Below are 24,586 nucleotides of genomic sequence, written 5' to 3' on the forward strand. Positions count from 1 at the left end.
TTGCAAAATTTAACTGATATGTGTTGTCAGCATATACCCATTCGCAAATACTATTAAAAAAATAAAGTCAATAAAAGTCGTCATTTAAAAAGAAATTTAAAAAATGTTTGTAAAAGTGAGAAATTATTAACAAATGTTTAGCAACTTTTTTCTTTTAATATTCATAAAGAGTAAAACGTTTTTTCAAAATAAATGTTTGTAAAAGTGACAAATAGTCGTTTAGTTACTACGGCAACGTCAGTAAATAAAAAAATGTTACGTGCGCATGCGTCAGAGAGGGGGGGACTAAGGGAGCGACAATTAAATTTTTCTGCTGGTCGCCATAGAACTCAACGCCCAAGGAGTACCCCAAAAATGAGTCCCATTTTTCTATAATACAAAAAAATCTAAACATTTTTTAAGCAAAAATAGTTTTTTGGGGTTTTTTTTTTACAGTGATCACCACTTATCCAGGCCCGGAAGCCACTCAGAAGGGTTATTGCAAGTTATTACGTTAGTGTACGAAAAAGTGATCCAAATGTAACAAATGCTATCAAAGTTACTTTTTCTACCTAGAAAATAAGTGTTTTTAGTGTTTTTAAACGTTTGTTCAGTTCGAAAAAACAAGCGTTACCTGAAAACAAAAAGAAATTGCTATGAAGTGACTCTTACATCTGTTAAGTCTAGATAATCGGTTAAAAATAAAATACGGTGTTTATGCTCTTTTGTTACCGCGCTATTTATTTATTTTTGGTACTTGTACAGTTTAATCAAGACATAAAAAAATGAAAATATCGAGAAAAAAAAAAGTTATATTATACGTATCCGTTTTGGACTGAAGATCTCCGGAAAAAAAAATTCATTTAATTTGATCGAGTAGTTTTTTTGTTTTTTTTTTACAGCGGAAAAATACGTTCTTAACAGAGCGCGTTGAAGTCAGCCATTATGGAATTTATTAAACACGCCATGAGGAGATAACTGAGATACCCTAAAAAGCCCTATACTTGTGGGATAGCCAATGGGAATGTTAGATTTAATGATACAAATGCATTTATAGTAAAAAAAAAAAAATGCACCCTGTGGCTTTCAATAAATGATTAAGAAGTGAGTTTGGGGGCGAAATTTGGGCCATTTTCACGCGTTGACGCGGTCAAATCACGTTTGGGGCCAGCGACCCTCCAATTTTGACCAGTTTTGAAAAAAATCACTTGTTCCCATCTATTTACATATAAATGAAGGTAATAAGCCACTTTTGGCATTTATATGAAAAATTTTGTTTCTATAGCCTACCCCTAATATTTGATAAAAAATAAACAAATTTCGGTCAATCTTTTGACGATCTGCCCCAGCGTAGTATAAACACCTCAACCTCCCCATGTCAAGAACGGCTTTCGAGGTGGGGTGGGGGGCTATTCCGAAAGCCGTTCTTAACATGGGGAAGTTGGGATGTTTATAATATGCTGGGGATCGTCGTAAAAATTTACCCAAAATTTCGTTGGTTGTGCGACGATCGAACGGTGCCCGGTGAACGTCAAACTTTAGACCCCACAACAACAACTACTAAAAATTTGCTCCTAACGTTTTCTTTACAAAAAAAAAGTAAAAATCATTATAAATAAAAAATAGTATTTTTACATGTTTCAGGAGATGCAGTTTAAGACAAGACAAACTAGAAAAAAGAAACGATTTTAAAAATAGAATTTCTTTGCGGGTACTTCTGCAGTTTACTGACCGTGCTGAAACAACGTTATTTAGAAATGTATTCTTAACATGAGGGAGGAAGGGGATTAGCCGCTTTGTTAACTATTCTGTACTTTCGTCTCACAATTTAATGAACAAAATATACTGTAAAAATTTAATTTAACTTGAAAGTCTTAAAAAAAAAAAAAAAAAAAAATGCAGCACGGTTCGTAAACTGCATTTTTTTTTTTTTTTTTTTTTTTGCACATTTACTTATTAACCTGCGATGAATGAATGGGATTCATTTTTTTTTTTAATGGTATTTAAATAACGCAGTCAGTATATATTAAAAATATTAAATAAGGCCTAACAAGTAAAAACAAACGCGACACTTGAACACTAACATTTACGATAAAAATGAAATCTAGAAAAATACTAAGGATTTTAACACAATATATGAAAACAATTCACTCTTAACGGAGAAGCAAACGTTAGAACAAAAAAAACGCAAATAAACTTTGTTTTTAATTCAACAATGGTCGGGAGTGCGTTAAGTAGTTCAGTTCATAACGAAATTGTGTTCATTTAAAAAACATTTTAAATGACAATTGAATCTATGTGGTACGTGTATGAAAGATAGACTTTTAAAAATATATACAATTGCTTAACTATTTGTATTTTACTAATAAAACGTAAAAGAAAAGAAAGTGACCTAAAAACATTTGTTCGTTCGATTTTTAAAAAGGTATGGTCAGGTAAAAAAAAAAAAGGGGGGGCGGATATTTTTTCAAGGTGCGACAGTTTCTGACTTTTTTTTTTTTTCGTTGCATGTTAAACGGTAACAAACTATTTTTCTTTTCGTTTGCTTCGATAAAGATAGAAATATATTTACATGATTTATAATCAGAAATCACAAAAGCTTTATATATATATACACCTTTAAAAAAAAAAAAAAAAAATAGGTGGGTGGGTCGTGAAAAGAAAAAGCGCAGAGCAAGGCGACGACGGGTGAGGCAGAGGCACGCGAAAATAAGCGAGTATTTTGCGGCGAAATACATGCGTACGAAGAAATCGTAAATTAAAAAAAGAAAAGAAAAGAAACGAGTTTTATACAAAAATGTGAACAAAAAAAGTTATCGTCTCAATTAAAATATATATCAAGACAAGATAATGAAATACCTTTTTCTAATGTCAAAGGCTCCGACATGATTACGGTTTAAATTCCTGGCTGATACTGTTGCAATATGACTTCCGCTTACCGAACAACCACTGACCTAAAAAAAAAAAAAAAATTAAAAATCAATAATTTAAAAATACCGTATTATTTTTATGTTTGTAAACATAGTTTAATTTTATTATTTGGAACGGTGATTTTATTCCATTAGTTGACGAAATAAAAAATAAATAAAAAAAGAAAATGAATAATTAAAATTTTTAAACAATGATTGCTGGTGTCTTGGCGTCCGGGTTGAGATTCCGGATCAAAGTCTAACGGTGGTATCTGTTCTGCCCACGGTTGGAGAAAAAAATCCTTCTAGACTGAGTTTTTTTTTTTTTTTTTTAAATTCAGATTCCTTCTTTTATGGAGAAAGGAATTCACTCACATTACAAATCACCATGTATCTAATTTTGTCCTTGTGGGGAGAAAAGTAAATAGAAAATGGAATTGATATTGTTTTTATTAGTATACTGTGGAGTCTGCCTTCCCATCAAACACTCAATCAAAAAGGACAATGTTTAAAATACAGAATATACATAAGGATCGGTAGGTAAGATATTGAAACAATGACAAAGTCGATTCATTCAAAATAATTTTTATCGAAAACTTAGATCGATGCAAAACAAAGTGATGATAATAAACGAAAGTTCAAAGAATCTAAGGAACGTTTCAAGTGAAAGAAGGCAGTTTGTTTGTAAAGAGAAATTGAATATAGATGTTCATTTTGGCTGACGCCATGTGCGTTTGCATGTGTGTAAATGAGATAGATATGTGTGTATGCGTGTGTGTGTGCGCGCGCACATAATGTGTCTGTATCGTTAGTGATAGAGTGTATTTATAATAAATGAGTGTATAGGTATGTTCAGTAAAGCCAGGGTTCGAGGTTAGCTTTTAAGGACATACTTATGAGTGCTTTCTGTGAAAGAAAATAATAAAAAGGGTTTGGGTTTTTATAGTATGTGCAAGTTTTTTTTTTGCGGATAAACGAGTGTATAGGTATGTTCAGTAAAGCCAGGGTTCGAGGTTAGCTTTTAAGGACATACTTATGAGTGCTTTCTGTGAAAGAAAATAATAAAAAGGGTTTGGGTTTTTATAGTATGTGCAAGTTTCCGACAGCGAACATAAACATTTCCTTGATTGGCTGAAAGAAACTGCTGATTTTATCTAATCAAGAGTCAATATATAATAATAACATTCTCTTGCACCTTCTGACTTTCACCTCTTCCCAGCCATGAAGTTGTTTTTGAAAGGAAAGCGTTTCCCAGATGATGCAGCCTTGATTTCTGAAGTCATGTCGGGGTTGGGGGGGACCAACCTGGGGGTGTTCTACAAAAACGGTCTCCAGAGCTGCATCAAACGATGGGAGAAATGCATAACTCTGGGTCATTCCTATGTAGAGAAAGACTAATAACTGTGGCAAGTTTTGTTGCTCTACTGTTATGGGAAGTGGGTCAGGGGCATTACTTATTGCACGCCCTCGTAGAAAGCTCCGTTGATTGTTACTAAACTTTCAACGTAATTTAATTTCCTGTTAATTACAAGGCAAAAAAATTTTATCGACTGTGAAATTATTTCTCTCTAGAAGACCAGCGGAAGAAACAAATTGTGTTTCTTTGGATTTTTTCTGTAAGCGTCAGAATTTAAATTCACCGATCAGCTAGACAAGATGAAAACAAGCAGTCATCTCCATGTGATCTCCATGTGATCTCCAGGAAAAGAAATTCCTTCTTTGTTCAAGGAAAGTAAAAGAAGAGAAAGTCTTGGAAGATAATTTAACCGGAAGTGGTTAGAAAAAGAATTCCCCTATCGTAGAAAGACAGCTATATATATAAAAGGCAAAATGTGTGTGTGTGTCTGTGCATTTTTAGTGTATGTCCGGCAAAGGCTTTTTTACAGGGTGCGCTCGGTGGGGTCACTCATTCTTAAAACTTTTTATATACTGTCTAAATTCTAATATCTACACATTACAAAGGGAGGTCATGTCTACCTTTAATTTGAGCAACTTTTACATGCTATTTCTGAAATTTTTTTCACTCGCTGCATCTTTGTTTCGGAAGCTGAACACAGTTCAGAAAAAGGTCTAGGAGACTTGCATACTGGCCATCAGTATCCGGCACACAGGTGGGTTCGTGAATAATCTGAGTTAGGTCATAAACAATGAAGAAATCATGACAGAACCTCCCCCCCATCATCAGTCTTTTTTGAGTGAGTTAACCATTCCACATTGTGAACATTGAAGTCTCCACAGATGTAAATATTAGCTGAAGGATAAACAAATAGGGCGTGGTCAATTTTCTCGGATATGCTTTTAAAGATAGTAACTTTGCTGTTGTTGGGGTGATAGAGAGCAAATATAAACACAGTAGTTTGAGCAAGTGCAACATATAGGGTAAGTTAGGATCTTCTCTGGAGATGTCCCTACTATATGGAACGCCATCTTTTATATAGGCACGTATTCCATACCTATGGCGATCTTGGGGGTCAGATTTGGAAGTTAAATTAGAGTATCCTTTAATTACAAACTCATCTAGGGAAATAGTCTGTCCAATGCCAGTTTCACTTAGAAATAATATGTCTGGTTTAGTCTCCTGTAATTGGGTTTCAGCCTCTGGAAGGTTAGAACGTAGACCCCTGATGTTCTAGAAGGAGACATGGTAGTGGGGATCTACGTTAGAGATCCGGGTTTAATTGTGTATTTTTTATGGAAACTTTTTATGATGAAGTTTTGAGATTTGTGGACTAGGTCGACAGACTTGTTTGGAGCAAGGCAGAGAGGGAAAGTAAGAGAGAAATAGAAATGAAAAAATATATTTTTTTTGTAGCACATGTAAAGGTAAAGCCGTAACAATTACCCACTAATATGGCATCGAGAGGCCCCACCAGAAGCTACTACATGGTCCAGAATCCATTCAGCAAATGGCAATACAGCAGCCCCAGTACTTTGTACCTGCTGATAGGACAGCCTCCTTAGTGGTTAATCCAAGGTTCGGGTCCTTAACTATCAGGCGGATAGCGTCAACCCAGATAAAACGTTTACCTCCAGCACCCTTACTAGTGACATGGCTACAAGGATAGACATAGAAACAGAAAATTCCCGACATCTCTGGTGGCTGTTCATGCAAAATACTGTCAACCTAGAATACAGCTTTTTCTTCTCCCTTTGTCAGAAAAATCACTCATTAAAATATGAGAAGCTCGATCCTTCAGATGACAAATATTGAAAAATTGGCTAAAAACATTAATTCCTTTACTCTCAACTGGGCACTTTTCTACAGGGAGGGGTCGTTTTTTGTCACTGATTTTCGATTGACTAGCCTTAATTTAAACCTTTGCCACTTCCGGTTTGGCGATGAATGCAACGGCAAAGATGTTACTGTTTTTTTCACATTCTTTTCCTCCTTTGTGGTTTGAGCCTGCATGCCTGCGTACTACCAATTTTTTTTTTTTTACTCAACACATACCTCCAAATACCCGGGCAACGCTGGGCATCCAGGCTAGTTTTTATTTAAAAGAAAAAACATTAGCACTTGAATGTTCCAGAAAATTGAAAAAGCGACTCTCAAAGAAGAAGACTAACACAAGTGAACATTTTAAAGACCTTGTACTGACCAAAGATTTAGGTCACAAAACCAAAACCACTACTACCATCCTCTTCAGCACTATATTAAACCTTCCTCTTCCCTACAGTGTAAAAGACAATTCTCACTCCTTAACCCTTCCTTACACCTAGTCACCCTGCTTACTGATTCCTCCCTTACCAGCCTCTGCTACCATCCAAGTAGAGCACGCTGGTGCCTTTTCAACGAGAACTAGGCAGAGTTCACTGAGTTGACGTCCAGTACACATGTGTTTTGATGAGTGCTATACTCATGTCATCTTACCATGTTCACAGTGTTAATAGAAAATAAAATAATCCTTCAAATTAGTATTTGTGTTGTGTCTTATTCAAACGAGATAACAGCAAATATTACAACCTTTTATATGTTTGTATATTTCTTGCCTTTCAGGTTTTTATGACAAGTAAAATTATTCTTTTATTTTGAGTAGGAAAAACACAAATATTTTCTCGTTTCTTCTTATAATTTGTTGCTATCATTTGGACAATAAATTTAACTTTGTTGTTCCAGTTGATAGAGCTTCTTCTTGAATAGTCTCTCAATTAGGGACCCTTTTTTACGTATATGTTAATTTTTATTCTTTGTAATTGTAACGTGATGGTTAATTTTTGATCTTTGCTTTGGGAAATAAAAGCAACAGCATTTTATTTGTTTTTAATAAAACTTGGACAAAATTAATATACTTTTCAGGTCTAGTTTTCATTTGCTCCTTTTTTGTTTTTCTTCCCTTTGTTTATTGCTCCCTTTGCTCCCCTCCCCCCTATTTTCTTTATATATTTGTTACACAGTATGGACGGATAACGCATTTTAACTAATACTGGTTTAAGCAGAGATGTAAAAATGTACAAACTTGAAGCTTTATAATTTAACCGTAAGATCACTTAATACAAGCATAAAAGAAAAAAAATTATCTTATGTTTGAGAATAAGACCTTTGCTAATTTACAAGTCTTTATTTAACACCACCTTCCTATTTATTCATTTTTCAACTGCTTGTAAACACTTCGTAGTACAAAGCACTATTGCTTTAATTTCTTTGTAAATATACTTTATCCTGCTCAGAACATCTTTTAGAAAAAAGTCGTCTTTTTATAAGGAAATCTATTTGCAGACACTCGAGCTCTGACAATCATTTGATCTCACCTGCATACTTGACTTTGACCACAATGCTCCCTCGATTTTGACAATTGAACTTTGGTTCATTAACAACAAAAGGACTGATCAATCTGAACGATACAACCAATTGTAACGCCTCCTTCGAGGAGGTGGTTAGGACTCTTATTTCTCTGGATTCTCGGCACGTGTCGTCTAGACTCCTCTGAGGCTGTTACATAAATCTAGTATGCTGAGAGTGAATATCGAAGCAGCAGGCAGGAAGAAAGACAAACGATTGTAGTCTATCTACAGAAGCTTAATTTTCACAAAATTATGTACAAAATGTTTTTACAATTCTCATTCAGATTTTGTAAGTTCTTTTCAAAGTCTCAACTCTCTTCACAGGCAGCGACCGATGGGTAGATGAGGTGGGGAGGGGTCCTCTCTCCAGGGAATGGCGGGTTTATACAACCTGTTCTCCCCGAATTCAACGAGCAATGTGTTTAATTTTAGAGCGCATCGACCCAATGTGGATGGGGTGGAAGTCTCCCCAGCCAATCAAATCACGCTAAGCCCCAACGATCTGAGACCCCATTCAAGACTAAAAATCACATAACCTCGAGGTCATCAACCATCACTCAGCCAGTACAATATGTTCGTCTAACATCTTTGCATTTCCTGTTGTTGAGTTTTTCCCAAATAACAAAATATGTCAGCTCTTCCAACCCCCCCAAAAAAAACAAATATATCCATTTTGACAGTGAATTAAAATATATCTATATTTATATTCTCTATCTTAAATCCTTGGGTTATCTGGCGTCACCCGGGAATACAAAGCTACCTCAGCGTAGTTCTAACGCTCCTCAATGGGGGATTATGTTACAAATTTATAGACACGCTAACAGACAACGTGCACCAACAACCATGCCAGCTCACTTACACTCGACACCTTTCAACATGGCTGATTCACTTACACCACGGACTTCAACTACAGCAAAAACTCAGTTGCCCCACAGTTTTTCCCAACAGTGCAAATCCACTTACACTCAACATCTGCATTGCTGCCTTCGAACACTAACTTGCATCACTGATTTCATAAAGTACAGAAACACTTGCACTACTCACTTTAGCCATCCCTGTGTGTAGATTTTCAACATATCTTCGTTTTTCTTACTTATCCTCATAACATTTGTAATTGATATGATCAATTATCCAAGGAGAGGGCCTTGTCATGCCAACACCTGTTTTATGACTGAGCACACCTATAAAAAACAAATATTTAATCATTGACCATCTTAACCCTTGTCATGCTAATTCTCTTCATAACTTGACCCCCCCCCCCCTCGGGATGTTTAATGCTTAAGTGCCTTGACAGAAATCAACACACTTTCTTTCTCAACCAACCAATCAGATTTCATTTAAAGCATTGTATCAGCATCACCATCACCATCAGCAGCAGTAGCAGCAGCAGTCACCAATGCACAATAAGGGGAGTGTTCATTTTAACTGTGCTTATGGGGGTGGCCTTTGCTCCTTAACCTTGACACTTAGAACTGTTTCCTTGCCCACTGACCTTTGGCATATATTACCACAACTTTTTCTTCAGCTCCAACTCCTTTGCAAACCTCTGATCCAGCTGGCTTGACCAGTTTACTCCCACTTCCTTCTCCGGCTCTTTCCTTCAGTGTCTGCAACAGCTCACTACCTCTAGCTCCTTCTTGAGGCATTTACTCAAACTCTTTGCAGCAGCTCCTGCTCCAGCTCTTTCATACGGCTCCTACTTCAACCTGCCTCTCCATTTCCGGTTTCTTCTGCAATCACCAACTCCAGCTCCTTTTCCAATGCCCTTCTACATCCTGCCTTTTTCAGTGTATGTCGAAATCCTTACTTGTTCTTGTCAATTCAGCCCTGAGCCATGTATACACAGACTGGACCTACCCGAGGCATCTCATTACACCTCAGAGACAACCACTTTAATCCATATGACATCATCCCACACTTCCCAGGTTCCAGTTTCCTCACTTCTCTTGATCGAGCTTTTCCTGCTGTCCAGATCCTTTCTCTCTTCTTTTCTGTTAATTTGATGCCGTCCTTAACCTTTGCTTGCCAGGCTGTGCGATCTGATGACTCTGACTCGAGATCTTGTAGCTGAATGCCACAAGTGTTCAGGTCTCTGTTGCAGATGTCCTTGTAGTGCAGTTGGTCGTCCGATTGGGCGTGTTCCAGAGACCAGCTCTCCATACAAGATGTCTTTTGGAATGTGACTAACCTGCAACAATATATTTATAAAATATTCCCAAACACCCAGCAAAAGGACTACTAGCAGATAGAAAAAACAGAGTACTAATGATTCACCTCTTATTAATGTTCAAAAGTCACTCAATTATAAGGGTTATGAAGTTTGTAAGGTGGATGGTAAGATAACACTGTGAGGATGATAACAATGATTGTGTGATGATTGAATCGTAAAGTGATTCCTATGAACGCTAAAATGCAAAAAGCCTTAATTACTTACTGTTGTGAGTTTAGAGCGCTAGTGCGCGTGCGCACCAGATGTTTAGAAATAGAACTAAATTAGCGCCTTTTCCCAGCTTAGTCATTCGTTACCGACCATGTTGTTGTACCTGCTGAATTTTATGTTGAATAAAACCTTTCTAATATCTTAAAAGGTCTTTATTTTTCATTACAATTTATTCAACATAAAATTAAAAATTAACAACAACAATGGATGCTATACTGAGACCTGGTAAATTCGAAGGATCGTCAGATACAACCGCTGATGAATGGAATCATTGGTATCGTACCCTCATCAACTGCATCGACTCTCTCACAGTCGCTCATCCTCAAAATCCCCCGAATAAGTTAAGTATTCTGATTAATTTCATCTCACCGAAGGTCTATTCTCTTATATCTCACTGTTCAACATTCGAGAGGGCTATTAGCATCCTTCAAGCAACCTATGTAAAACCGGTAAATTCTGTGTTTGCTCGTCACCTTCTCGCCACTAGGAAACAAGATCAAGGTGAATCTATTGATAAGTTTCTCCTAAAACTAAAGAATCTTTTTAAGGATTGTAAATTTGAAGATGTTACTGCCTCTCAACATGCAGAGCTAGCGATACGTGACGCATTTATCACAAGTCTCACTTCCTCAACTATTAGGCAGAGATTACTTGAAAGTTTTGAAATTAACCTAGATCATGCCGTAGCAACTGCATGAAGTCTAGAAATGGCCCAACATAATGCAGCAGCTTATGACACATCAATTGTAGCAAAGGCATCTATTCATGCAGATGAATCTGAAAATAACTCTAGTTTGGAACTAACTAATGAATGTGCTGCTGTTTCCAGAAATAATCAGGCGACTCACTTCGCCAGATGCCAATTCTGTGGACGAGAAAATCATTCTCGAAATATTTGCCCAGCTCGGAATGCTGACTGCCTTAAATGTGGAAAGTCTGCCGATCTAAAATAAAACAAACAACTTATAATACCAGGACTAGTTCTGCATATATTGCCCTCACTGCGTCATCCCAATGCACTCCATGCACATAATATTCTGTAGTAAATGCAGCAATTAATAGTACCTGTTTGAAAGCTATGGTAGACAGTGGAAGCACTCATAACTTTATACGAATGAACATCGTGAGATCACTCGGCCTTAGTATATTACCTTCTAATGATACGGTAAGCATGGCTTCCTCGAATCTCACGAGCAAAACCTTAGGACACTGTGTTGCGTCCATCGCTGTTAATGGACAAATTTACACTAATATGCGTCTATCTATCCTTCCTAACTTGTGTGCTCCAATTATACTAGGACAAGAGTTCATGCAATTGCATAACCGGGTGGAATTCCATTATAACGGAAAGATACCATCTTTACAGATTTGTAACGTCACTCAGATGAAAATCGAGCCACCATCTCTTTTTGCTAATTTAGCAAAGAATTGTAAACCCATCGCAACAAAAAGCAGAAACTACTCAGCATCGGACTGCGAATTTATCCGGAATGAGATACAAAAATTATTAAAAGAAGGTATCATAATCAAATCGAATTCCCCATGGAGAGCTCAAGTACTAGTAACTAGAAATGAAAGACATAAGCGTCGCATGGTCGTTGACTATTCTGCAACTATAAATCGGTTTACACTTTTGGATGCTTTTCCGCTTCCCAAAATTTCGGATATCATACGCCAACTATCACAGTACAAAATTTTCAATAAGTTGGACCTGAAGTCTGCATATTATCAATGCCCTATACGTAGACGAGAGAATTTACACAGCATTTGAAGCTGACAGAGGACTATACGAGTTTTCTAGGTTACCTTTTGGGCTAACGAACTCAGTAGCTGTGTTTCAACGTATTATGCATAATCTGATTCAAGAACATGAACTCCAAGGTACATTTGCCTACATTGATGACATTGTCATCGGAGGAAAAACTAATAAAGAATTAAACGAAAATATGGAAGTTTTTAGAAAGGTTGTCAACCGTCTTAATCTGCAACTAAACCCTGTAAAATGTGAATATGGTATAACCAAACTAAAGTTTCTAGGGCACTTATTGGAAAATGGAACAATCAGTCCTGATCCAGACAGACTTACACCACTAAAAGAATTACCGATTCCGAACTGCAGTAAGTCACTCAGGCGGGCTCTAGGTCTCTTCTCATACTATTCACCATGGATAGAGAATTTCTCAGATCGGATTTCACCTTTATTAAAGATTACGTCCTTTCCTATCACTGAGAAACTCAAAAATCAATTTCAGCCATGAAAGATGAAATTTGCAAGGCTTCGGTTGCAGCCATTGAGGACGAAATTCCTTTTACAATAGAAACTGATGCGTCTGCGACAGCATTAGTAGCCTGCCTTTCCCAGAATGGACGTCCAGTAGCATATTTTTCCAGAACCCTAATGCAATCAGAGCGTCGACATTCAGCAGTGGAACATGAATCGGCAGCCATTGTAGAATCTGTGCGTAAATGGCGTGACCTCTTACTCGATCGACACTTTACCATTATTACTGACCAACAGGCTGCATCATTTATGTTCAACACGCAGACACCAAATCGTATTAAAAACGATAAGGGTGACCTCCAATCCGTAGTGGAATGGGGACAAAAATGGTTGGTCACATTCCATGCTGCTAAGACTAAGCTTGTTTCCTTCAATAACTACAAGAAACCTACTCTACCACCAATAGCAATGGCCAAGAACACATTACCTGAAAGTACTTCTTTTAAACTCCTCGGCCTAACGTTTACAGGGAATATGAACTGGAATAGATACATTGAGAGCATTGCCAAGGCTGCTGCAAGGAAGGTTGGCTCCCTCTACCGTGCTAGAAAACTACTTACGCCTGACAGTATCCTATACCTCTATAAGGCAACCATTCGCCCATGTATGGAGTACTGTTGTCACATCTGGGCTGGTGCATCTGCTTCTTGTCTCTCGCTCCTGGACAGGGTTCAAAAGAGAGTCGCCAACCTGATAGGTCCTGAACTGTCATCTAGGCTTCAGCCTCTGTCCCATCGACGAGATGTTGCATCCCTCTGCCTGTTCTACAAATACTTCAATGGTGAATGCTCTGACGAACTGCAAACACTTGTACCTCCCCGACGTAACTACCCCCGACAAACCCGACAAGCTACTAAGTCTCATCCCTTTACAGTAGAGATCCCTAGGTACAAGAAAGCCTTTTACTCCAATAGTTTCTTCCCCAGAACTGCGGTTCTTTGGAACTCCCTTCCAGGATTCTGCTTTCCCAACTGCAACGATATGCAGAAGTTCAAGTGTAATGTCAACAAACATCTTTCTATTCATCTCCCTTCATAATGACCCCACTAATTAAGTCCCTGATAGTAGCCCCCTACTTCAAAGTGGCACTGTGCCTTGTTTGGGGTGAAAATTGAATAAAAAAATAAAAAAAAAAAGCTGCTTCGGTGGAGACTTGAACTTTCAAACTATTCTTATGAGATAGTATATAGACCAGGTTCTCTTAATAACTCTGCAGATACCCTTTCTCGATCATGCTCTGCTTCGCGCTCATTATCACTAAAGGACCTGCACGCAGCACTTTGTCATCCTGGAGTAGCGAGATTCTATCACTTTGTGAGGCAGAAGAATCTACCATTCTCCATGGAAGATGCTAAGCGCACCTGCGCTGAATGTCAAATATGTGCTGAACTAAAACCAAGGTTCTTCAAACCTCCATCAGGTCGATTAATCCATTCCCGATCCCCCTTTGAACGTCTTTCAATAGATTTCATGGGACCGAAACCATCTACGAATAATCTCAAATACCTACTCGTGATTGTAGATGAATATTCATGCTATCCTTTTGTCTATCCATGTCAGGACATATCAACAAAAACTGTTATAAATTGTCTCCAGAATTTATTTACCTTTTTTGGCTGCCCAGATTCCATCCATAGTGATCGAGGAAGTTAGTTTATTTCATGTGAACTAAAAGAGTTTCTCTGGCAACATGGAGTTGTGATTACCCACTCAACTCCATACCATCCAATCGGCAATGGACAATGTGAGAGAGTAAATGGCACAATTTGGAAAACGATCAAACTTGCACTCAAAACCAGGCAATTGGACGAACGTCACTGGCATGAAGTACTCGACATAGCTTTGCACTCTATTCGATCGCTACTTTGTACAGCAACTAACTCAACCCCACACGAGAGAATGTTTAACTTTTCCAGAAGATCGGGCACCGGATATACCTTACCCGAGTGGCTGCAAGGAGGACCGGCCCTCCTTAGGAAGTTTGTCCGCCAACACAAGTCAGATCCCCTAGTGGAACCAGTAGATATAATATCTGCAACTCCCAATTTTGCCAGAATTCGTTTCCCTGACGGCGGTCAGTCAACAGTCTCAACAGAAGACCTAGCCCCCACTCCTGTCACTGACCCCTCCTCTACAAACATGGAATCTACTGTCTCCCCTGATCATGGTACATCACCAGACTCTACTACTCCATCAAACATCCGCGAACCAGAGCTGATTGATCAAGAGGAGACCCCAAAGAATAATACCTCACCAAATGGAGAATCTTTCTCTCCAGTCAACAAAACAAAGTGTTTAGAAATAGAAGAGCAGCAGCAACAGTCTGACTCGAAGAAATGCGTTTTCAAATTTCTTCCAGAAGCAACAAAAAGAGGAAGGAAGATCACCTGCAACCCGAAATATAAATAAAATGTGGTGGAGAGTGTTGTGAGTTTAGAGCGCTAGAGCGCATGCGCACCAGATGTTTACAAATAGAACTAAATTGGCGCCTTTTCCCAGCTTAGTCGTTCATTACCGACCATGTTGTTGTACCTGCTGAATTTTATGTTGAATAAAACCTTTCTAATATCTTAAAAGGTCTTTATTCTTCATTACACTTACACACTCTCCTTCTTTGCTTTGTTGGAATTTGCTTTTATCCTCATTTCTCAAAGCTAGTAAGTTTTAACATGAAGGTGTTAAATCAGATAATTTTCAACCAATGGAAATATTTCCAAACCAAAAATAAAGTAACACCTATTCATGAAAGTAATAAACCAGTGCAAAGTTGGAAACTCTCTTAAAACAAGGAGACATCGAGATATCATCAGCCGACCCAACAAAAAGGAATCCAAGGATGCATTTTATACAAACCGTCTCCTGCACTTCTGGGGCTGATAGTGGCGAAAGGAAAAGGACTCCATGAGTCATGTACCCGGTCTTTATAACTTGCACACACACACACACACACACACACACACACATATATATATATATATATATATATATATATATATATAAATATATATATATAAATATATATATATATGAACTACAAGAACAAAGGTAACGAACACACATACACAATGCCACATTGTCAAATACACAAATATACACATTTTCACAAAATGAACGTTTTAATTTGTAATTAATGTTCACTAAACTTCTTTACCTAAACACGTGTTGAATATTTACTAAGATTAAAATAATTCTTCTATTTTTATTTCTTATATAAAATTGTTTTCTTATAACTTTTTGTATTTCTCATTTATCATAACATAAAATTCTGTTTATGCTTTAGGTAGCACCTGTTACCTGGTGACTTCTATTATTTCAATATTTCATTAGCGGGACCCGTAGAAATTCCACAGGGGACTCATTCATATGTAATATATTGATGTTGGCATTCTGTAGATGTTCAGTGTAAATGGAGACGTTCTAATATTATTGTAGCTTTTTTGTTAAAACTGCAAAAGTATTTATCTAAGCTAGCAAGAACGACCGGCGTAATCCAGTCATAAAGTATATTTAAATATGATATTTTAATTCTCGCAGATTTCGTATATATTATTATAGAGTTAATGTTCTATCGATTTTTATACGTTATAAAGTTGTGATTTTAAAAATAAAAAAATATATATCCATATGACTTGGGTGCATTAGCAAAATAAAAACTCATGATATATATATATATATATATATATCATAAGTTTTTATTTCGTTGAGTTCCTTCAGCCATAATCGAAACCGAAACCAAAACTTATGAAGAATTCTTGATAAAATTATTTATAAAAAAAGAGATGGCTTGAGTGCCATCAGTTATAATCGAAACCGAAACTAAAACTTATGAAGAATTCTTGATAAAATTATTTATGACAAGAAATGGAAGTACATAACAATTAAACGACCCGATTTTAATGAGATCGATTGTATCGCGGCCATCTTGTTTATGTCGCAGATAAGGAGGGGGCGCTAGGGGAGGTAGCTCCAATCATCGCTTAAAGGTTGTCAAAATTTGACGAGATTATTTTGAAACATGGGCAGAACAAATACCTAGATTAAATTCATTTTTCATTTTGTCCTTTGTTAATCACTTTTTCGTTTAAAGGCAGCACCTCTTCCTCCTCCTCCTCCTCCTCCTCCTCGTTCGCGAAATAAGCAAGATAGCCGCAACACGATCGATATCATTCAAATTTGATTTTCCTCTGTAAAAAAGAAAACTATTTGATCAAATTAAGTGATTTTTTTTTTTTTGTATAAAAACTTTATTCCATAACGGGTACGTACAATATAATTCTTTTTTTTTTTTTTTTTAATATTTTTATTTTTTAATGTCTTGATCAAACTAAACAAGTACCCTAAAGGGTGCCGATAATAAACAATACCCAATTTAAATTAAGTTTTTAGTGTGATAAAGAAAATTAACACAATATTTATTATTTTAAGCAAATAAATAAATATTATTTATTTATTTTTACATAATATTGCGTTGTAATTTGACTTATAAACGTATTTTATACGTATTTTATTTTACAAGTTTTATTCTACTTTACAAAGTGTAAATATTGAATTATTACCATATAGCGATATATTACAATAACGAAAAATACCAATAAATTATGAGCGTTGCGTTCCGCTGTTTACAATGAAATTTTTGTATTTGTCCGGTGATATGTGCTTGTTGTCTTTTCTTGTTTTATGAAAATAATACTCGACAATATTTAACACATTACAATTTTGATTAAATATATAGAGACATATAGCTTATACTAAATGCGTTGAATTAAAATATGGGTAATAACTTTGCTTATTTTTATTTACTTTTTAAAATTCAATTCTTTATTGAATTAATAAAGTATTTCGTTGCTTGATTCTCCATTCCTATTTTTAGTATGTCCCTACACCGGTAATCGCCTAACAGCAAAAGGAGAAACACAAATATGAGAAGGAAAACTTGTATAGTGTGGAATTATTTTACTGAATTAAACGCCCAAGATGCCCTATGTAATGTCTGCGGTCGAAACGTTCGATATCACAGATCGAATACCAATCTTAGAAGCCATTTGCGAGTTTGGCATCGGAAGATCTGGTGCGAAAGTAAGTTCGTATTTCTTGCTTTTAGCTTGTTTTTTTTTTTTCATTTCGTAATCGTGTCATAAACAAACATTAGATTTTATTATTCGCACTGCTATTTATTCCCATCTTCGTTTTTATATTTACAACGTTTCTGCCGATGTAACCTCCGATGGATATGTTTTACAATAGACGACGAAACGAAAAAGAGGTTTAAAAAACAACAACCTAAACTACAAATATATAACAAATAAATGTTACCAAAGGCAAGATAACTCTTCTTCTACCTATCTAAACAACTCTTTTGTGTTTTGACTTATTTTAAAGCGTTGGTTGATAATTTAAAATTCGAAGAGAAAATTGTCTAAAACAATTAAAAATATATATATATATTATAGTACTTTTAGGGGTGGTGGTGATTTTTTGAAAAAAATTTTTTTGTCTTACGTAGTTTTTAATGCGGTTTAAAAACATAAACACCAAACATTTTTATGTTTTTCGTTCTTTTTTGGCGGTGGGGAGGATTCAATTATAGAACTTGTGTTGCTTAACAGGCGCTTTCTACAGTTTAATTTACCGTTTTTCCGTAAGTAACGTGCTGACATTTACTGATTAGAATACATTTGAACATTTTCGGAGATTTTACTGTTTTCTGTTTACATTGGGGAAGGAGGCGGCGTTGTCAGCATAAATGTCTACGAATGATCTTAGGATGTGATTTGGGAGATAATTGATGTAGATCAGAGAGAGAGTTTGGCCCAGAATTGAACCCCTGAGCGACTCCAGCATTAATACGGTAGACTTCTGATTTCTGCCCATCAACCACTACTCTAATGAATCTATCAGAGAGAAATAATTAATAATTGAAAAGACATTTCCAGCTATACCATAGCTGGAGATTTTGTGGAGTAGACCTTTTTGCCATACCCTATCAAAGGCTTTTAATATGTCAAGAGAAAGGAAGCCTCCGTCAAGAGATTTGCTAATCCTATGAGATATAACTGTTTGCACATCTGCTGTAGATCTAGCAGAACGGAAACCATATTGCATGTCACTGAGGAGGTTATTTTTGCTGAGGTGGTTGACTACTTCTCTATTTAGCACACATTCCAGCATGACACACAGGAGCCTGATTGGTCTCTATTGAGAGGGAGATAACCTATCATCTGAATTTTTAAATATGGGACATACTGATGAGGTTTTCCAGTATGTTGGGAAGCAATTCTGTTTAAGACAATGCTTAAACAGCTTTGTAAGTATGGGAGCCAGTTCTGGTTGAAGTTTTTTGAGCAATATAATAAGAATGCCGTCAGGGCCAGTTGCTTTACTAGAATCAGGGTTTTTGATTAACTTGGCAACATCATGCACAGATATTTGTATGTCAAATAGCGTGTTAACAGACACAGGAGGAAATGTGGAGGTATAGCGACCCTGATCATATAGAGTAAAATTATTGGAAAGGTTCTGGCAAAGTGTTTGACTTTGTCCGATGCTAATGAGATAACCTCAGATCCATTGATGATGGTTTATTAATTGATATATAATACTGATTGTTAAAAATATAAAATGATCAATTAATGAATTTAGAAGTTAATATTGTATGACATTTGCTGACAAGGCAATTATTCGTCCCCACTTGGAATACAGGTTCCTACTGTTCCCTGGAGTTGGCAAGGTGTTCTCTGATTCTCTTGAGCATCTACAGTGTGGTGCCATCAGATATATACTACATATTTCCTGCTGCAACCCTGTTCCCTCTGGAGTATATGATCTGCTTGAATTAGATCTGCTACTCGCCAGACTGTAATAGTTGCTTCTGTTGCCTACAGATTATTTCATGATCCTTTCCCCCATCGCAATGCTTAAACATTGCCCTGTGCTGCAGCTGAACAGACCAAACCTGCAACGATATATATTCATATTAAACTGCATAATCACACTGGTATTTGCTCAGAGATGTACTGGTGATCTCCTTTCACGTTGTGTTCTGCAGTCCTGAACGTGCTGCCTCAGAATTGTGCGAATGAACATGTATCACTGTCATATTTCCGGAGTTGTATACTGTCTAACTATCGTGATGTTCCTAAGTTTTATGCATTCCCTAATTAACTTAGTAGCCTCTGTCTATTGCTTACAGTTTTATGACCATCTATATATATATAAAAGCGAAAATGTGTGTATGTATGTGTGTTCGCTTTTTGTGTATGTCTACAAAAGGCTTTTTTGGCCGTGATTCTCGGTTGGCTCGCTCCTTCTTAAAACTTTTTATATGCTGTGTAAATAATAATATCTACGACTAAGGAACTCGGGTCACAGCTATCTTTAATTTACCCGACTTTTACAAGCTATTTTCGAGATATTTTTTGATCGCCGCATAGTAGGGAAAACAGAAACTGGCTTCCAGCACAAAACTAGGTCAAACATCATGCGACTTAACATTCTCGCACCTGTTATTTTCGCTTTATAAACGTCAACTTAACACATTTATCAATTCATCTATTCCCATGGTCGAGATGGTTAGGTCGCAGGTTTTTTTCCCCCCATTTCCTTTCCACCTCCGCATCAAAGGTTCGGGGTTCAAGCCTACCTTTCTACTAAAACTTTTTTTTTTCTTTTACACCTCCAAACACCCGGCCAATGTTTTTTTTTTATCTACCCCCCCACCACACACACACACCTTTAAACACCCGGGCAACGCCGGGTACCCCCCTGCCGCCTAGTGACTTAATAAAGGGGTAAAAAAATTGACTTTATTTAAAATAGGGATATGGCATAAAATATGATAAAATCTGACAATGTACAAATAAGAAAAAAAAAATGGAAAAGTGGACCCAACACAAGGTATAAAAGTTAAACTCGCATCAAAAACACATTAAGTAGACTAATATTTCATTTTTTTTTTTTTAACAGAAATTTCAAAATAAAGCAGAAATGCCTGAAATGGTATTATTTGGACATTTTTCTACAAGAGACAGATTGTAATTAAGAGATAAAAGGGGATGATAGAGATGTGGATGTCAGAGGGGAAGTGAAAAGAGGGCTGCATAGAATTTCTACTATTATTATATAAAAGGAACTTTGTGTGAGTTTGTTCTCTATGGACTCTTAAACGGCCGGACCAGTTTTTGCGAAATTTCACACAAATGTACTTTGTGTCTGCCAGTATTTTTTAGGTAGGTGTTGTATCGGAATGTCTTCAATAAGTATCAAAAATTGATAATTAAAAAAAAATCCTATAAGAAAAGGAACAGGCGATTTTGACTAAAGTTAACATTTTACACAACCTAACGTCACAAATGCATTGTAGACGTTTTATTACCACACAAGCAGAAAGACCCAACATATAAAATGAACAATAGGCTCTTTGATATGATAGGGGCTTATTCGAAATAAATGTTTTTGTTTAGAGCACAATTTAACTCTGATACTTGATTTGCATTTTAAACTTTAATTCAAGCCATTATATAAAAATAATTTTATAAAATCAACAGTAGGTTCTCTACAGTGCAATGTAGACTATAATGTATTGTGGACCAAGTCACTGTGGAGAGCATTGAAAAACGAGCGACAATGGTACAATGAGGAAAGAGGTGGCTGGTAAATTTTAATGCATCTAAAACCAAGCTTCTATCGTTACAACATCATTGCTCTGATCCCTGTCTGGCATCATTTGAAATAAATGGCTCTCCTCTTGGGGAGGCTCCATGTTTTGACAAGCTTCTAGGTCTGACCTTTACTCCTGATCTGAGATGGGACACATAAATTAAATCCATTGCCAAAACATTTGTTTATCCTCATTCATTTCTGCTAGTGTATAGTAGTTTGGTTGAACTAGAAAATTGGGAGATAACCCTAACCCTAACTTGGGAGGAGAAAGAGAGAACAGGGTGAGGGGTAGTGGATAACCAGCAACATTTACCCCAGGCGGGTTGAACTAGCTTTCTCCAAGGAAGGCAGTGTCAAGGGAATATTAAACTCACAACTGGCTCCCATTTGCATGTATATCCAGGTCAGGAGAAATGGCGACGTTAGGTTTTTGTAGTTCTTGCAGGGAGGTGTCAACATCCTACTATGTACATCACTTGGTATTCCCATCATGGTCACCCATCTAGTGGGAAGTAATGGCGGTCTAGTTGTTAATGACATGGACTGACGACTTGGATGTTCCAAGTTTGAATCCAGTTCATTCCACAAAAATCACTTTCACTTAGGATGTTGGCAACCTTCATGTGGTCCCTCCCATAATCTCCGATGTCTTTCTAGAAAGAATTCTGACTAGAAAAATATTGAGGAAACCAATGTCAACGAATAGAATCTTCGGATTCATACAATATGATAATGACCCATCAGGTACTGACCAAGCTTAACATTGCTTAACTTCGGTGATCTGATGAGAACTGGCATGTCAATGTGATTATGCTGTATATATATATATATATATATATATATATATATATATATATATGATGATTGCAACGTCTTGTCAGACGAGTGCCACTCCCTCAGACATTTAAAATCCATGAGCCCAAATGTCTGAGGGAGTATCTATACAAATATGATGTTACAAAGTCTTAGCTTTGTACGACAGCTAAGTCTCTCTCTCGGTTCAAAATGTTGAGATCCAGCAACAAGCAAGAGCAAGATAGCCAGCAACAAATTAAACTGCAGACCAGCTTAATGCGGGTACTGGTCTTCCGCTTTATGGTTTTTTAAATCAGAGATTTGCTTCTCCTAGAAAGGTTGCCTTCACCACGGCTTACGGGAGCCCTCTCTACCCCAATACACATATACACACATACAAATATACACGGTGCTAGTTGGCCGTTGACCCAGAAAAAGAGTTCATTCGCCCTTTGAAAGGTCTTGTTTTTAATCCTTCAGGGAGACTAGCCGCCCTCCTCACCAAACAAGTCTGGTGGGGGAACCAGTTTAGTCGCCGGTGACCCGACCATGAGGCAGGTAGTACTGGGTTACATGGTACCAGTAGCATATGACATGATCTGACATACAAAATATGACATGACCTGACATATATATATATATATATATATATATATATATATATATATATACAGTTAGTGGATAGTCACTGAATGGATGAAAATAAGTGTGCGGCTTGATATGACTTTAATCTAGAAACTTCAATCATGGGGGGGAGGGGGAGAAGGAATACTGTAATGAATGAATGAAAGAAGGGGGTGTGGGAGGGAGAGATGTAACTAATTTCAACCCTTATCCAAAACTATTATTTTCTTTGTGGATCTATTGAAATTGTCGAGAAGTTTTGTTACTGAGGTGATACCATCGGAGCACTGGATGGAGCAGGTGCTAGTGTGATTGCAAGACAATAGATGGAGTAAGTTCAGGAAACGTCCGTCATTACTAACCAGCAGAGCGTTATCACTGTCGACCAAAAGAATAGTCTATCAGGCATGTGTATGCTGTATGGAAATGAAACCTGGCTAATGAGGGTTGAGGACATGCAGTGCATGGAGAAAAGTGATAATGATATGACGTATGTGTAATGAGTATTGAAGACGGGCTTAGTTCTGATGACCTCAGAGGAACATTAAATCTGGACAGTATAGACAGATGTATACAGAACAGGAGACTTCAATGATATGGCCATGTTGAAAAAAAATGGATGAAAATTATTGGGTCAGTTGAGGTAGCAAGTCCAGTTCAGAGGAGAAGGCAACATGGGAGGAAATGATAACAATAGACCTGAGAGAAAGAGGGACAAATAAAGACCTGGACAGAAATAGGTTAGTTTGGAAATTAATCTCTCAAAACCATCCAACACATGCCAGCATTTTTTTTTTACTCATCGACTAGCTACAACCATCATCAAGTTTTCTCTATCTGTCTAAATCTCCAGTAGATATCTCACTGCTGATGAAATTCTCTACCTGTATAAGAGTCAAGTACGTCCAAGGATGGAATACTGTTGCCACATCTGGGCAGGAGCTGCTAGAAGCAGCTTATCCTGCCTTGACAGAGTTCAAAATAGACTTTGTAGCCTAGTGGAGGATGCCCTTTTCCCTTCCCTGCAACTTTTTCCCCACAGAAAAGACGTTGCAAGCCTGTCTCTGCTTTGTTGTTTTCATGGCACGTGCTCATCTGAGCTCTAATCTGTGGTCCCCCCTGTGGTCTTGACTTTCATGAAAAACACTCATCTAACTAAAATCACTATCAATAATTTCCCCCACTCTTTATCTGTACCTAAACCTAAACGTACAGTCCATGAACAAAGCTTCTTTCTTAGAACTGTGCACCTATAGAACTCTCTTCTGTTTCCCTGCTTTCCAGCTGACTATAATATGGTTGTCTTCAAGTCCAAGATAAACAAATTTTTGATAAGCCATCCCCTTAAGTAATCCAATTTACCAAATTCCCACTACTAATGATTATTACGATATGTTCCCTTTTAACCACTGTACTCTCATTAATCCTTATCCTCGAATGGCCTCCGGCCATTGATAAGTTGTGACTCATTGTAAAAAAAAAAAAAAAAAAAAAATCTAAATGCAGATTCCATGAATAAAGCTTCTTTCTTTGTAGAACACTGTTCCATTTACCTGCGTCTCGGCCAATTACAATATGACAGTCTTTAAGTCCAATATAAACAAGTTCTTGTTGAATAATCAAATTCTACCCAATCTACACCAATGATGATTGCTACACTGCCATCTTACATTCATTAACCCTTATCTTTGGTGACTCCCCCCCCCCCAAATGTTCACCCTCAAGGCATATTGCTACTTAGACATAAGGAGCTACTATTTATGATCGTATTTACACGAGATTGGTTTACATTACATTTAAACTTCTTCATGTCTGTACAGTCAGGGAAAGGAGAGAATTCCAAAGTCCAGCCGTCTGAGGGGGGAAAAAAATATTTCAGTATAAGGCTTTCCAGCATCTAAGGATCTCTACAGTGAAGGGGTGGGATTTTGTTGCTAAATGGGTTTGTCAGGAGTATGTTTCATTAAAATACTTGTAAAACAGGCACAGAGATGCAACACTGTGGTGATGGGACAGCTGCTGGAGCTTAGTTTACAGTGCAGGACCTATTAGAGTGGAGACTAGTGCTAGACTCACCAGCTCAGATGTGACAACAATACTGTCTGCATGAGCGAATGG

General features: G+C 37.0%; 2 protein-coding genes across 4 annotated transcripts in view; one reads left to right on the plus strand and one right to left on the minus strand.

Moving 5' to 3' along the window:
* Nucleotides 1–3,624, minus strand: part of LOC145293233 (protein lin-7 homolog C-like) — a 79,210-nt gene extending 75,586 nt beyond the window's left edge. The window contains exon 1 of one of the 2 annotated variants that reach the window (XM_080139797.1): nucleotides 2,839–2,977. In XM_080139797.1, coding sequence (XP_079995923.1) covers nucleotides 2,839–2,866 — 28 coding nt within the window. In that variant the 5' untranslated portion in view covers nucleotides 2,867–2,977. Of the gene's footprint in view, nucleotides 1–2,838 lie in introns of both variants that reach the window. The other variant, XM_080139793.1, reaches the window with a different exon arrangement.
* A 13,628-nt stretch (nucleotides 3,625–17,252) lies between these two features.
* Nucleotides 17,253–24,586, plus strand: part of LOC145293234 (uncharacterized) — a 67,118-nt gene continuing 59,784 nt past the window's right edge. For both annotated transcript variants that reach the window (XM_080139799.1, XM_080139801.1), the window contains exon 1: nucleotides 17,253–17,467. In XM_080139799.1, coding sequence (XP_079995925.1) covers nucleotides 17,311–17,467 — 157 coding nt within the window. In that variant the 5' untranslated portion in view covers nucleotides 17,253–17,310. The remainder of the gene's footprint in view (nucleotides 17,468–24,586) is intronic.

Source organism: Euprymna scolopes, chromosome 14 (genome assembly GCF_053919585.1).
Source record: "Euprymna scolopes isolate OS-2025 chromosome 14, ASM5391958v1, whole genome shotgun sequence".
NCBI classification, from domain to species: domain Eukaryota; kingdom Metazoa; phylum Mollusca; class Cephalopoda; order Sepiida; family Sepiolidae; genus Euprymna; species Euprymna scolopes.